General features: G+C 47.6%; 1 protein-coding gene across 1 annotated transcript in view; it reads left to right on the top strand.

Moving 5' to 3' along the window:
- The first annotated feature begins 9,877 nt into the window (after window positions 1–9,877).
- NEO1 (neogenin 1) overlaps window positions 9,878–15,920 on the top strand; it is a 180,795-nt gene continuing 174,752 nt past the window's right edge. The window contains exon 1 of the mRNA XM_042824549.1: window positions 9,878–9,992. Coding sequence (XP_042680483.1) covers window positions 9,878–9,992 — 115 coding nt within the window. The remainder of the gene's footprint in view (window positions 9,993–15,920) is intronic.

The raw sequence follows: 15,920 nt of genomic DNA, 5'->3' as shown, positions 1-15,920 counted from the left end.
GAGTGCATTCAGCTCACCAGAGTGTTTGGTGTGATGAGAGAGGCCCGTGGCATCCCCTCTGCACATAGCAGAAGAGCTTAAGAAAGTTTGTTTGGTATGTGTGATGCCCTGGGAAGCATCCAGTGGTCCAGGAAAGCCTCAAAATTCCTCCTGAAGCCTCTTGCATCGCACCTCCTGGGTACAAAGAGAATTTACATGACTTTTCGGCATCCCCTGCCTGCCCAGTGATTTGTGGGTTAACTACAAATACAGTCTGGGGTTCAGGGCACCAGAGGGCTTCAGACTGCGCGCAGGCAGGGCAGTCCTGCTGACAGGAATGGAGCTGGTCATTTGGGAATGTAAACAGAGGCTGACTTATTACTGAGTTAACTTGCTCATGATGGTAAAGATAATGATAGAAAAGTGTCACTTCAGGCTCCTTGTGAATGGGTGGAGGTGTTAGTAGCTTGAACTGTCCGGAGCAAAACTACTCCCAGCTAAGGCTGTATGTAAGGACCAGTACTATCTCTAATTGAAACCAGACAAAACATTCGAGCAGTCAGCCTACGAGCGCTTCATGAAAAGTGGAACACAAATGCTTTTTGTATAAGCATTAATCTTTATGCCTCACTGGGGTCATAAGTGGTAGTGAGAGTGCAAGGAGAGAATTCAGCTCGGTCAGCACTGGTCTGTAAAGATCTATGTCCAGTTTTGCACTTAGCTCTGTTTATCTGGGGCTATTAATTAGCTCCTTTCAGCTTCCCTGTGAAGATCTGTACGTTAGTTCTGCAAAATGCTCCTGCACATAAAGATCTGTCATTGATTGCTTGGGCAGCTAAATTGGGTAGACAGTTCACTACTCGAAGGTATCTTAACTTTGCATTCTTTTCTGCTAGGGCAGGAATACTGGGGATGACTTCAATCTCATTGTAATCTCCTTGTACACACTGCTTTTCTAATTTCATGCCTAGGTATGGCATTTCCATTACAAAGGAGTTTTGTTGGTTGAGCTCTACTGGTCTGGGTCTTTCAGAAGCTGATCAGAGCCTTTGGTCATGTGCTTCTGCTCTCCTCCCGCAGAACAAAACATCACCTACGCAGATCCTAGGCTATCAAAGCCCATGAAACAGTTCAAGTGCCAAACACAACCCAAATGGCTGCCTGAGAAAATTATGTCTCCCATAGGGGCTATTGAATATGCACAAACGTGTGCTCTGTTTTCCTAACGTGTCTGTCAGAACCCCGCTGATGCCTCCAGCAGAGAGAAATATTTGGCATAGTCCACTTCCCCCCAACTTTACTCTTTACAGGAAACAGAAAATGTTTTTCTTTTTCCTATGTATTTATTTGTGCTCGACTGTAATCACAAAGGGTTATATTTTTCCCCTTTCTCTGGTGACCCATGAGTGTCCACTTGCTGTCAGTTCTGCATTTCCTCTTATCTTTCACAGAGCTGTGAGCCTTTTCACCCCTTCCTCTAATGTCTGCTGTATTTCACACAAGAATTTTATGTAGGAGATGAGCTTTACGATAGGAGAGCTCTGTTCAGCTTTACTCAGCACCCTGTGCAGACTTCCCTATTTTTTTAAAATCCTCACTATTGTTCAGGTGCTCTGGTGAAGGTATTTTTCTAATGTGAAAAGGCTTTTCAGCACAGCTGTAGAGGCTGCTAATATTTCAGGCCATCTCTTTTGCTGTCTGTTGGTTCCCCACGCATTTAACAGCAAAATCCTTTAGTTGGAAAGAAGGTCACTGTGAGCACTGACTTGAAGCACTTCAGTCACTTCTGCCCCTTTTCAAGAGACTGCTCGTAGCCTTTGGAGCTAATTAGCACTGCTCCTCGTTGGCGCACAACTTCCAGTTACTGAATTTCCCTTCATCTTTCAGGCTGTGGTTTGTTCACGTTCTGCTACAGCGTCACCCTGCCCTCTTCGGGACCTTGAGGTACTGTGAGTGGGGATTTGGTCTGCGCTGTGCTGGCGTTTGCATATTCCTGGTGTTGTCACCTGTCATCACCTTGGTGTCATCCCACCTCTTTTTCCAAAGGTGGAGCTGCTTTTTGTTGCTCACTCCGCTGTTCTATTCCGCTGCGTGCGTTCTTTGCTTCTGAGCACTGCAGACCTCTGCCCTACTCCCTTCTGTTGCAGACTTTTGCCTTCTCCCAGTCAGCAATAGTAGGGAGCTGGTGACTTTCCAGTACGTTTTTAAAAGGTTGGTTTGCTGACCTCAGACCCCTTAAAAAGTGGTCTTCAAGTCAGCTGCTGTGGTTCAACAGACCCATTGTGGGACTTACTGATGCCCACGTTGTGAGTCAGAAATCTGCTACTGAGCGGTTTGTTCTCAAACCCAGTCAGATCTGATCACTTACCCGAGTTCAATTTGCTTTTCAACTTTGCGAATACATTATTCAGGTTAAAGAATCATAGAGCTTTCTGTGCTTAGTCCTTCTAGTATGGACGTAATTACTGTTATTTTTAGGTGAGATGCAAGATTTTGTAAGCTGAGCACAGTACGTGAGTTCTGCTCTTCAGTAAAAACACACATTAACAGCAGTAGTAGCAGTAAACATCAGAAACATGTCAGTAATCCTAGACATTGTCTTCCCTATGCTGTCTTTTCTCCAAGTACTTCCTAGAATGACCTGGCAGCAGGAGAGGTAGTGGCTCACGCAGATATGGTGACAACAATGCCAGAAGGACCAGATGACTGTTGCCTGATACCTGGTGAGTGCAGCAGAGGTCAGAAGGAAAAAGCTGGACTACCATTAGAAAGAGTGGTTTAGACAAAGCTAACAGATCGTGAAGCAAGCATCAGCCTGAAAGAGGGCTTTGAAGGCAGATTGCAGCCATTTGGGGGCTAGAAAAACAGCAGATTTGTGGGAAAGCTTTTCTTCCTTTGTCAAATATATCTTATTTGTTACCTGCCTCACAGGGCTCACATCTGAAAAATACAGTTTCTCTTCTTCATAGAATGTAAATGTTCATTCCAGACGATACAGACATAAACCTCAAATTCTTTTCAGCCCTCAACGAAGATTTTTCAACATGGAATGCAAATCATTTTGAGGAATTGCTTCTCACTGAATACATCCACTTCTGTACTTTCAGAAATGAAGGCTACTTCTGATATCCTCAGCCTCTTTCTCTACTAATTCTCCTTTTTTGGCAATGTAAGTTTATTCCAAACTTTTAAATTCTCTCCAGTCTTTGGTAATGATCCGTTTTAGCTCAGTGCCTTTGGGAGTGTGTAGGCATCCTGCTTTTCTGCAAATTCTATCCTGTTTTGAGCATTTTCCCTCCAGATTTCCCTGCCAGCACGTACCTCGCCCTGCACTGGAGGAGGACATGCTGTTTCAACCTTGGGTCCTCAGAGCATCTTTCCAAAAATGTGTGTTAGTGGAGGGGTGGTAGTTGGAACGACAGCCTGGGCAGCATTTTCTTGCAGTGTGGCACCGGTTTGCTGGGAAGTGGTTCAGCCCTTGTCCTCTTTTTGGGTGAGGCACGTGGCTGCCAACGGGCAGCGACCTTCCAAAGCCACTGATCTCTGTTGGTGCGAACCAGAAACCTCATTTAGGTCTCTGTAGTTCCCACTGCTCCCTTTAGTGTTTCTGAATGCCTTTGTGTCTCTCTTGGACACAAAGTCACATTCTGACCTCTTTGAAACTCATTTCATATTTCTAAGAATCGATAGACTTCAAATGCAGTAGCAGAAATACCAGCTAGTCAATAAGTCCAGTCAAGTTAAGTTAGGAGTAAAAACAGCGTGTTGTAAGGGCAACGTTTTCCTAAGGAACTGCTATTTGGGCTTATTTGTTGTTTCAATTAGTCTGATTTACTGGCTCAGTCAGGGGGCTGCAGCCTGTAGCACTCAGACTGTAATTTGATTTCTAAAGCTGCCATTCAGGTGCTAAGGAAATAAAAATATGTGATAAAACCACATTGTGACAGCCGACATATAGATCCTGATGTGCTTAATGTGCAGCATGACTGTCAGGAAGATGCAGCAGTTTGTGGCAGGATCACCCACATTTCATATCCCATCAGAGTTGCATGTTTTGCTCTCCTGGCTTTCATCACCGGTCTCCTGGGAGGAGCATGGAGAGGTGGCAGGATGGTGGTGTTTTTCCAGAGCTGTTGCCCCGAAGGGATGTTTAAGCAAAAAAAGAAAGTAAAATTAATGTGTGTGAAAAGTGCCAGATTGACAGCCTTAGCGAGTCGAACACTTTACCTATTTGAAGGCTGCCCACGTTTTATCTGCTAGAGCTGTCAGTGTGCTACCACTCCTCTGTGTGAAATGCATTCTTGTTTTTAAAACTGCCCCTTCTTTCTCCAGATTGCTCAGTCCTGCGTCCAAGAGAGTCAGAGAGCACTGATGGGGGTGAGGAGCTGAACTTCTGTGAACCAGGAAGAAACGCTAGCAAACTTGTGCTGATTTTGGAGATGCTCGAAATTTGGAAGAGGTTAGAAATGATTTTACAATAAAATTTATGCCAAATGATTCAAGGCGTAGCTCTGCTTTCAAACTAGAAGCTGCTGGGAACAAGAAGCTTGTTTCTCTCCTTAGCAAATCAGGGCTGAATCAGCATCACTGCTGCTACCCTCTGCAAGGAGACTTCCTCACTCTCCTCTCCCAGCTCCATAACCATGCACTCCTCTGGACTTTTGCAGCAGCAGCACGGCTCCCTGCCTTTCTTGGCCTCCATTCCTCCAGGAAAAATAAACAAATCCAGTATCTCTTCCATGAAGAACCCATTACATTTTATAGAAATTCCTTCACAGTGTTTGCAAGGGTGATGAGATTTGGAGTAGCATTCCAGTTGCAGGAAGCAGACCTAAAACTATGGCTTGAAAGGGATACCTGAGAAGCTATGGACAAATCAGTCTCACTACAGCTGGACTCTGTCCCGGTCCACATCTATAATCTAATGTCAGTATTCTTCCCTGTTTCTGCAGATCATCATCCCAGCCTTCACTACATCTTACTAATGACATGTGCCATTGTTTCTGAACTCTAAAATTACCCGACTGAAGTAATTTTGTTCATCTTTACGGTGCTGCCACAAGTTTCTGTGACTTCTCTGACTTCAGTTTTTGCAATTTCAAATAGATATACTTTAGTCAGTATTCACAACAGGGGCTCCTGGAATCATTATGTATACATATATCTCTTCAGTTTTAAATATCTAGATTAGGAAAGTGAGATAGAAGCCATCTGTGAGTGACCTCCAAAAGCACTAGAGACGTACAGGGGCTGAAGTTAACCATTGTACCTTTCCTTGGTTCATTTTTCCTTCTGCCTTCTCTGAGGAAAGGGCTTGCTTTTGCTGAGTGGTTGTACAGTGCCTTATACAATAGGACCAACCTCAGGTAAGACCTTTAGGCACTCCCATTATATGAATGAGAACAAGATTGTTGGTGTCAGTAATTAACATTCTTGTGGGATTGTTGGAAATGCTTTGGGATAAACACCACCTGGAATCCTTGCCTGGCTTATGTGGTTTTTAAGCTGCAGAGGAGGCTGATCCTGTTCACATGAGGGGGCACGGACCCTCTGTCTCTCCTCTTTTTGGGCACAGAAAGAGTCTTTCAGTCCAAAAATGCAATACAGAACCTCAGTGAGAAGGGGGAGGCCTGGAAAAGTGAGGGTGTTGCCAACAGGGAAGAAAAATGGGGATCGGTTAGCAGCGTGGCTCCATTAAAGGTCTCACTTGAAGAAAAAAAATCCTATGACAGTCACCAAAACAGAGAGAACAGTACTGAACTGTGTGTAACTGATGACACAGTGAATGCCTGTGGTGCAGGGTCATCCCATGGCAGGCTTCCAGAGATGAATCTTGCTCTGGTTAAGCAGATGGCAAAACTCCCCTTGATTGCACTTAACGCTTGGCTTTGCCTCTGGTGTTACCTGCATTTCTCTGCCTCTGAGCGCCCAGACAGCCGCATCCCACATCATTATGCAATTCTGATAACCAAGAAATTGTGCTCTACAGTGTGGATTGGATTCAGTAAGCCTTGCATTTTGGATTCTTGGTTTCCTCTATCTGCACCTGAAATCCCTGAGTAAACAAACATAGGATTAGATCTCAACAACTCCTTAGCAGACCAAGCCATTAAAAGCATTTCACACCAGCTGCTCAGCTCCCATTTCGGACTCTATTAAACACCAAGTCAAGCAAAGGAGTTCACTCTTCCTTTCAGACTTCTGGGAAACAACTGATTGTGGTGACTGTGGAATGTTTGCCTCCATTTGTGACCCCCTCCAGTGAGGAGCTGGTATTATCTGGCCGTTGACATCAGGAACGACGTTAATATGTGCTAGAGTTAGAGGCCTTCTGGCAAACAGCCTACTAACCTAGAATTTGCTCTGCAGTGTCAGGAGTATGACTTCTAACCTTGGAGCAGCTTGCAAAACCACATCTGTGAACAATAAATATGAAAAACAGAAAAAAAAAATATCTAGTCCCTGTTGAACAATGAAAGAGAGCCCATCATGCTAGACTCTGCAGTGATCAGTACGGCAAGCTATGCAGGCACAATCAAACTGTTTGCCAAAAGTCTGTGGTTGTAACTCCTACCCAAGGGATGCAGCACAGCAGATTAATCTTAAGGTGAGTATCTCACAGATGTAAGTCTTAAACTTAATGAGCCAGGTCCTTATTTATGCTGCAGTTCCTTCTTACCCCAAAATTATCTCTTCCAGCTGCTTGAGGATGTCCAGTAATGGGAAATTCTCTTAATCAGGATTACAATTCTGTGCTAACTCAAGTCCTGCGTAGCAATAGAGAGATTATGTCCAGAGAGGCGGATGTAATGTAGAGTGCAGTCGAACCACTGAATTTTAATTTTATTGCTCTTCTTGTTGGTAACAGCCAGCACAGTGCAACTCACAGCAGCTTGAGAGTGCTTCCAGATCTCACCGGGAGTCAGAAAGGTTCAGTGCTAGCCTCAGGGAGTCACAAAAGGTCAGAGAAACTGTCTTTGTTCTGTAACCTTATTTCTGCACCAAAAAACAGTAGCTTGGCTTTAAATGAGGAAAAACCTCAAGCAAAAGAAAGAAATTTAATCACTGAAATTAAGGTCTTCCTCCAGATCTCCCTCTGGAGAGTACTCTCTGTCTCTGTTGATCACACACGAGCGCAGTGTCAACATTTGAGTGACAGCATTAAATCTTGGTTATAAGGCTTAGATATCTCCAAGAGGAGAAATACATTTTCCACTCTACAGTTTAGAACTAGCTGAGGCAGGTGAGGTAAAAAAAAACTTTCTTCCACTGTTACCAAAGAAGGGAGTTGTTTATGTGTAGATATTAGACATCTGCAGCCTAGAGATGTTTTTTTCTCCTTAAATCCAAGAGTTTCAAAGTTAAGAAGTGCCAATGTTATGGTGGCCTATGCAACTGTGATTTGTCGCCTTTTGTGTATTTGCATTATGATGCACTATTTAATTGTAATTAGATCACACGCTGTTCTTTCGACAGGTTCCCAGCCTTGCTTGTTGTGCAGAATAGACTGTGCTCACTAAGTAATAATTTTATTTTCTCCTTGCTGTTCACTATGTGGCCCATGCTTTATTTACTGCACGCTATTCAAATATTGTTCTGAAGACAGATTTATTCATTTCCTCCTGGGTTTCTGTGTGGTGCTCATCACTATGGTATCCAAGTGCTTCACAAATTCTAATTCATTTTCTCAACGCTGTTGCAAGAACTGGTATCACCCATGTTTTACAGATGAAGAATCTAGGCATACAGATGGAATAGTAAAAAATATCTTTTAATTTTAGCTATCCAATTAGAAATACTCATGGCCTGATTCTGTCAGAAAATACAACGTGGCAAAGCTGAATAAAACTTAGACAAAGTTGAATAAATTCTCATTTACCACCAGTTCTATCTGTTAGAGTTCTTCACTTCTGCAGATAAGACTTCAATAAGAATGCCAAACCAGGCCCTAGGCCTTGCAGGCTGCACAACTATTGCATAGCAAACCTCTATCTGGGGCACCATCCTGAGGCTGCAGCGCTTTCCTGGAGCAGCACCCACCGGAGCCACAGCACGGTGCTTGCTTTTCCTGCAGTCCCCTGCAAAGTACATAAAATACCTACATCTAATTTTTATAGGAAATTAAGTTATTTGGGCTTTTACTTTTGTTCCTTCACCTTGATTCAGCATCAGAGCCAGGCCTATCTGTTTGCGTTGGCAACATTTATTCTGGTGTTTCATAACTTGGGAGTGTTTTGTAGCCTAACTAATGTTGCTTTAATGTAGTTTGCCATGTCTGTTTCTCTCTCGTATAGAGGCAACCTTAAAAAAAAAACAAAACAACACCACAGCAATGTAATCCAGTGTTAAACTCGTATCTATGTAGGCCATCAGCAATGTGGAAATTTGCTCTAAAAGTGGAAAAAAATAGCTTGGCTCTCCTGCACACAGTCCAGCACTGTAAGAGGGTGATGAATGCTCCCAGTGCATCTCAGACTCTTGCTGCCAGTAGATGTGACAGTTTTCCAGATGGTCTTCATTCCCATTTTTCTCCTGCTCCTCTTCTGTTTCTGACTCTTCTCCCAGCAGGCTGGTTCCAGGCTTGTGCACGTGCTTCATTCCTCCCTGCAGACAGAGCCCCTCTCCAGCCCAACTCCTTCCCATTGCCCTGGAGAACCTATCTTTCTCCAGGCCCTTTGTGCCTGCCAACTTCCCCGACCCACTTCTCGTCCCACCGCACGTCATGGCAGCAGCAGGGATCACGGCAGGAGCTCCCCGCTCGCATTGCTGGAAGCAGGGAGAGGACCAGAAGGACGGGTTCCCTGCTCAACCTGGCTGCACTCAGACTTGGCACGGAGCGGGGCAGCGGGGAACTGGAACGGCAGGTCTGGCTCTGCTCCCTGGGGCTGCGACTACTCTGCAAGCGTGAAACCGCTGCAGGATGGCACTGGTGAACCCCACAAGCAACAGCAGCGTGCTCAGTAGGTTTTTCCACAGAGCTGTGAGGAAACGTCTCTCACAAGGCGACCCTTGTGCTTTATAGGCCCAAATAACCTTTTCCTCTGGCTTGACAGAAGGGATGATGGCAGTTCTGAAGCATAACCCAAGGTATGAACTTTGGGTGCTCTCAGCACAACAACTGTCTGGCGCTAATAATGGTGACTGAAGATGGGATTTCGTGATGGGAACCGCTAACCATCACGGCGACGCTTCCAGCCCCACCCGTTCTTCAGTCTGAGCCACAACCAAACCTCCTCAGGAGGAGGCAACCCGCGGCTGGAACGCTCCGGGATGCCGCCAGCGGAGAACAAACCCACATCCTGACAGAACACCGGACAAAAAGATGCAAGTTTTTAGTGTGGGACGGCCGCTTTATGGAGAGATGCACCCCACGAGCAGCGTTTCACTGTCGCAGCGCCCCAGTAACACTGCCTATCGTAGCGCTGCCCTCTAAAAAAGAGAGCGCGACCGCGCCGGTTTAAGGTGGGGATCGGGGCGGGATTGAGGGCGGGGCGGCACGGCGTCCCGCGCAGGCGCTGTGGTGGGCGGGCGGGCGCGCGCACACCTGGCGCTGAGGGGGGGCTGCGGGGCCGGTGGGCGGTGACGCCTCAGCGCGGGCGCATGCGCGGACGGGAGGGGGAGGGCGGGGCGGGGCGGGCCGGGGGCGGGAGTAGGGGAGGGGCGGGGCGGGCGGCCCCTCGGCTCCGTGTGAGGGAGCCGCGGAGCGCGGCGCCGGGATTGGGACCGCGGACCGGCCCGCGATGGAGTGAGCCTACTGCAGCCTGTCTGCCTGCCGCCCGCTCGGAGAGGCGCGGGGCCTGAGAGCGGGAAGCGAGGCGCGGGCCGGCGGCAGGAGGAGCCCCCCGGGGAGGAGGGGCCGGCGCTGGGAGCGCGGCTGCGGGGCGCGGGGCGCGGAGCGATGGCGGCGGGGCGAGCGCGGCGGCTGCTCGGCTCCCTTTGGCTGGCGCTGCTCCTCGGGCAGCCGCAGCCCTCGGCCGCCGCCGCGCGGAGCGGCCCCCGGAACCCCCTGACAGGTACGGGGAGCGGCGGAGGGAGCGGGGGGCGGCGGTGGGGGGCGGCGGGGGCAGAGCGCCCCGCCCCGGGCTGCTTTTATTTCCCATTCTGTAATTTGGTATCTATTTTTTTTGTGCGTGTTTGTGGTTATTATTTTTTTTTTAACTATTATTTTTTTTTCCCTCCGTTCTCCAGCCGCACTTGTCCGAGCCGGACGGGGCCGGTGGAGGCCACTGTGCAGCTCCGCGGGGCGCACCTGGGGCCGGGCGGGGGTCGGGGCCACCTGCGGCGGGGGGCGCTGGGCGCTGAGAGGGGCGCTGGGCGCTGATCGGGGCCGGCCGCACTGCGCGCCCCTCTGCGCCGTGCCGCGGCTCTCCGGGCTTTGGCGGCCGTCATCCCGTCCGGATGGAGCGTAGCGGGCGGCCCTCCGATGGGCCTTGGTGAAGGGAGTTGGGTCGGAGCCGCGCCGTAGTTTTGCGGCAGCGTTATAATCAAATGACGGCTTGGAAAAAAACTTTGGCGTTCCTCGTCGGCGGAGCTTAAAAAGGATCTCGCGTGTGGAGTGCTGGATTTTATTTCGAAGCGGCCCCCCGTTGGGTCCTGGCGTTTCCGGGGGGAGCCGGGAGCCGGCAGGTAGCGGTGCCGCTGTCCTGTTGGCATCGCGCTGGGCAGAGCCGGTCCTCCTGATGTCATGCTGTGGCGGGGAACACGTTGACTTAACCTCTGCCGTTGCACGAGCTCTGCGGATTCCACCTCTGAAGACTGCTGTTTTTTTTTTTTTTTTCTTTTCCCTTTTGAGAAATCAAGGATTAGATACAAACATCTTTGTATCTCTGTAATAGTTACTGTTTTCATGTGCAGTTCTGTTTGGGTGTTTGCTGCTCTGCTGGCAGCTCGCTGTAGCGATGTAGTCATGTTGGGTGCTCTCAGCTGCATGCAATAACATCCTTTATGGTTTGAAGCCATCAAAAAGGCAGGTGAAGACATAGCCATTAACACTAAAGGGATGAGTTAAGCCAGCAGTGCACAGAAATACGCAAAATATTCATTGAGGCTACGTGTGTTGGAGCGAGAGTTTGGAAGCAGCAGTGTGACGGCACTGGAAGTTCAGTGCACCTCATTGCCTCCTCTCTTCATCTTGTGGAGCGTGTTCCTGCACTGCAGCCATGTGCTGCCCCATCCCACCCACACAAGGATAGGAGTCAGGGTTTCCTCTGAGGGGAAAGTCCATTGCTCCCTGAGAGGGGAGTCCGTGAAGGACAACCTTGGTTCTTTGTCTCCATGAGGAGGTGAGATGCTTCTTGCACAGCAGAACTTCATCACGCTTGCTCCCATCTGATCTGTAGTAGGTTTTTTTCCTAAATAAGAGATGTTCCACATACATTCATATTTGGCAAGCGGGAGAAGGGCATTCAAATCCCTCCGTGCTGGTGGTAGAGGGAATCAGATACAAATGTTCCACATCGTGCACAGAGGTCCTCTCTGTTGTCATTTAGACACTGGGGTGGCAGTGCTGCGCTCCTGTTGATGTGTTCTAGGCGTGGGGATGACGGTGCTGTGCTCCTATTGATGTGTTCTAGGCATGGTGGTCTTCTGCTCCCTGTTTCTGTGTTCTGGGTGCAGGGGTGCTGCTCCCATGCTTCCCATTGTTGTGTTCTAGGCATGACAGTGCTGTGCCCTTGTTTTTGTGTGGTAGATGTGGGGTGGCAGTGCTGTGCACCCCATCAGTGTGTTCTGGGTGTGGGGGTGGTGGTCCTGTTGTTGGTTGTGGCCCATCAGTGCACACGGCGAGGCAGAGGATCACGTGGTTTGGCCTTGATGAAAGGTAGATGTGTGCCTCTGCATCACAAGACTGAAGTGTTTTGTGTCCAGAAGGAATAGTGTTCTGTTTCTGAGCCTTCTGGGGTTGATAAAAAGATACAAAAGAGCAGAAGTTGGAGGTCTGGAAGGCCACGTTCTTCATAGCAGTGAATGTTTCAGTGACATTTGATTCCATCTATAAATAGGCAGTCATTGCTCTCTGAAGAAGAAAAGAGTGTAGCAGAATTATTTTAGGAAGAAAAATGTGTAACTTAAAGCATTTTTTTCGAGTGTCTGGAAACATGAGCCTGTGTCACGATCGATCTGGTTGCTTTGTGTGTGAGGTGAAGTGAGCTGCTTGTTTCAGAGGTAGGACAGCATTTCACTTAGCTGAGGGGATAAAGCCCAACCAGAGTAGAAGCAAGGAGTGAGCATCGGCTCCCGCCTCGTGTTACTTTGAAACATACTTGAGATAAGCGTGGAAACTTTGATCTAAACAGGATTACATTCAGAATAAAACTGAAATTGGTGTCGATTTTAATTATTAATAGAAAAGCTGCGATAAACCTGGTACAGCATTAAGATCGCAGGTGAGATTGTTCAGAAGCAGGAAATTTGTTCTGTCTCTCGCTGGGGTTGGTGAAGTCCTTGGCACCGGAGCATGCCTTGTTGTTAGGGATAAACTGGTGGTTTGGGAAGTGCCCAGCTGGAAGCAATGGGAACCAGAGGTGTGCTGGACTCCTGGAGCATAACAGGTGCTCAGCAACATGTTGGCTGCAGCTCCTTGTGCCTCGTGTGCTGCTGTGAGGGCTGCCCGTGGTGTGTGGGAGCTGAATGACACAGAAGCAGAGGTTTGCTGGGTGCCTGAGGAATGTAAAGTTGGGATTTCTTTTTGTTCTTCATGCATTTGATGATTTCTAAACGAGCTAAAAACTGAGCACAGATAGGCAGGTTTCAGTTACGTCCCTGCAGCACACATCTCCAGCTGATGTCCCCATCATGTGTACACCAGGCTGGTGTGTGCTGGCTGTTGCGTGCCATCTGAGATGAGCAGTTTGGTTGCTAGTACTGCTGAGATACGAGTGCCTCAACACTGCTGATTACGTGTGTATAAATAGGCAAATGGGAAAGGGCTGCTGACCCTGCAGCCTGTGCCTTGTGAGTGAGAACTGCTGTGTGACTCCAGCCGCCTTGCTGAGGGCTTTGTAGTGTGTTGGTGCCTGGTCTGCAGCTGTGAGTGCCCGGGCTGGAGATGCCTTTTGCAGTGTGCATTGTGTTTGTCGTGATGAAAAGCCCTGGAAGCATGTAACTTGTGCAGCATCAGCCGGAGGAACTGTGGAAGAGTAAAAGCACGTTTTTGCACCATCTGTAGCTCCTGCATAAAATACAGCCAGTGTGTTTGAGCTCACTTTGCATCAGCAAGGAGGAGGTACACCTGAGGTTCCTGCTGATGGCTGGCAGTGCTTCTTCCCTGTGCAGGATCTGCCACAGCTTCCAGGTGCCAGTGAGTGGGAGGGAGGCACTCTGCTTCCATTCACCCCGTGGGGCTGTTGTTACTGGTGTCGGGCTTGCAGGATTAGAATTCAGCCAGCTGCAGGGCCAAGATTGCAGCTTCTTGTGTGCTGAACTTCAATGCTGGTTACAGAGTGGATTTATTTGCTTTCCTATGAATATTAAGAAGTGGGAGTTCAACCCCTGAAAAAGAACAAATCCTCACGCTGTATTTGGGGATGCAGGCAGTGGATGCAGGTAGTGGTGTGTTTGCTGGGGGAGATGCCTCACTCAGGTTGTGGTGCTGATGCAGGTCTCTGCTCCTTGAGTGGTTGCATTGATGCTCTGAGGATATTGATCTTTTAAAAAATAATAATTAAATAATTTTTTTTTTTTAAAGAGTTCTTAATAGAAAAAACGCCTCGGCACTGTGGAAACAACAGTAATATTTTACTGATTGGGTGCTATTGATTTAGTTCTTCAGTTAAATTGCTAAGATGAAAGTGGTAATCCTGATTAATTCCGTATAAATAAGTGAGCCCAATTTGTAAGTGTATTGTTGCAGGCTGCTGTTGGAAATCTGAAACCCCAGCTTTATATGCTGTATTTAATTCTGAGTGCTTTTCACCATTTAGTATTCATGCTAAGGACAGCATCTTAATTTTACGAGACAAACAGACCATCAATCTGTGGTAAGCCTTTTTTATCATTGGTAAACCTGCCCTGACTGGGGGGAGGGAAGGAGGGCCCTCCAGCTCAGGGGCACCGTGGGCCCTGCAGGCCAGGGTCACATCTCTGGGCTCTTCCCCATCACCGTTCCTTTGGGTCAGGCCTGATACAAATCTTATTTGCTTTTAATACTGATAGAGAAAGCTCCTGTCGTAAAAAAGGAGTTCCATTATCATGGGAACAGCCTGCGTTTGCTCTCTGGTTTCTCTAAGTCCTGTGTGGGATGGGAACTCGTGTCAGGAGGAGGTGGCTGGAAGTTTCTTGGGTTTTATGCCACTCGTTCCCATGTCCACACAGCCTCCCCATCTAAACACACCTGTTCTTACAGCATCCTCCACTTCTCACTGCCAGGCTTCGAGCTTTCCTGGTTCAACTTCAGTTTCTTGCTGGGAAGTGAGCAAGACTGAGCGCGGTGTTTTGAGGCAACAGCATGGTGTTATTTATGATGTGACCATATTTATTCCTCCTGTTCCTTGGGCATTCTGGTATTCTAAGTAAGATTTTCTCTCCAGTTGTGAAGTTGATCTAGAGATGGTGAATTTCTTGGTAGAGAGAGCTTTTCCCTTCAGAATGCACCACTCTGCATGCACTGGTGGTGAGTTTTCTTTGCCACGAAGGAGTTTGTGCAGCTGACTGACAGCAGATACCACTGAAGAAATCCACTTGCTCTGCTTTGGCTGGGATTCTTCATTGTCAGGTTCTGACCTGTGGACCAGAGCGCACTGGGGTACGTGTTAGCTCAGATGAGGGACTTCTTTCTAATCACCTTGAGTTTGAATGATTCAGGCATAGCAACTTTATAATCTCAACTAATAAACATCCTCTTGTCATATAGCTTTGACCAGAGGTCTTCTAAATGTGGAAGAGCCGCTCTGTGACTCAGTTACCCACTGCTTCACCTGCTTGAAGAAGTTGTGGTTTTATTTTGTGGTGATGGATGAGTGATACTAAGGAATGCCTTAGCTGTGCTTTCTTGGATTTCTTTTACTCTTTGGTCTGATGGGGGAGCGATGCATGGATTTCTGTACTTCTGCCTCCTACTCCCTTAAATTTTCACCTCATCTCTCCTAGCCTTCTGTCTGTACACTTCATATCCTTTTGGGTTCCAGAAGGCTAGGGTTTCCATTCACTGGATATCTCTCTGTTGAACTTTCTCAGCCGCATACTCCTGTATTTCTGTCTTTTGTTTAGAAATACAAACATGTTCTCAGTTTTGATTCAGGCTTTCTGGCTCTACAGATACGTGGGAGCTCAGTATTTCACCTTTGTTTTTACTTCTTGTCTTTTGTGCATGTCTTGAAGCTGTCACGTTCGCTGACAGTTGGTCGAAGTGCATGTCAGCAGCCAGCTTGGTTGTCTTCCATTATTGCTACACTTAGATAAATTTATCCTGTTTGATGCGCTTTTAACATTTTTTGACATGTGTCTAATGTTGATGTTGACCTGGAGGTGAAGAATGGGACGCTGCTAGAATGAGTGCTGTGTGCAATAGTACGTACCAGTGTAGTTTTAAGTGGGGTTTTGTGCCAATTAAAATATTTAACGTAGACTTTGTGTTGTTTTGAAGAGATAATCTCCTTCGCTACACCTTTGGTGCATCTCATGTTCTGCCTACGGTTGACAACCAGGAAACAGTGAGTGCATTGCTATGGAACTTATTTAGGATTTTCTTTGCTAAGATATCCCACGTTTGTCTTGACTTTTATTTGACTCCATGAGTACGTGCTCTATTGTTATCTTGATTACAGAGCACTTCCACTGCAGCGTCTTGGGTGTAGGAGCTGCATCTCATTGTTTTGGCCCCACTGATTTTTCTTTAATCTGCCTTTTGACAGAGGCACCTCCCTGTTACTGACACCACTGCTGCCTGCTTCAGGGCTGCTGGCAGCTTGCAGCTCCTTCTCAGCTCATAGCTCTCGTTAAATGTT

This window comes from Centrocercus urophasianus, unplaced genomic scaffold (genome assembly GCF_019232065.1).
Source record: "Centrocercus urophasianus isolate 14NV4802_14NV808 unplaced genomic scaffold, USGS_Curo_1.0 seq_23, whole genome shotgun sequence".
Taxonomy (NCBI): domain Eukaryota; kingdom Metazoa; phylum Chordata; class Aves; order Galliformes; family Phasianidae; genus Centrocercus; species Centrocercus urophasianus.
This window is presented reverse-complemented; position numbering and strand designations above follow the sequence as displayed.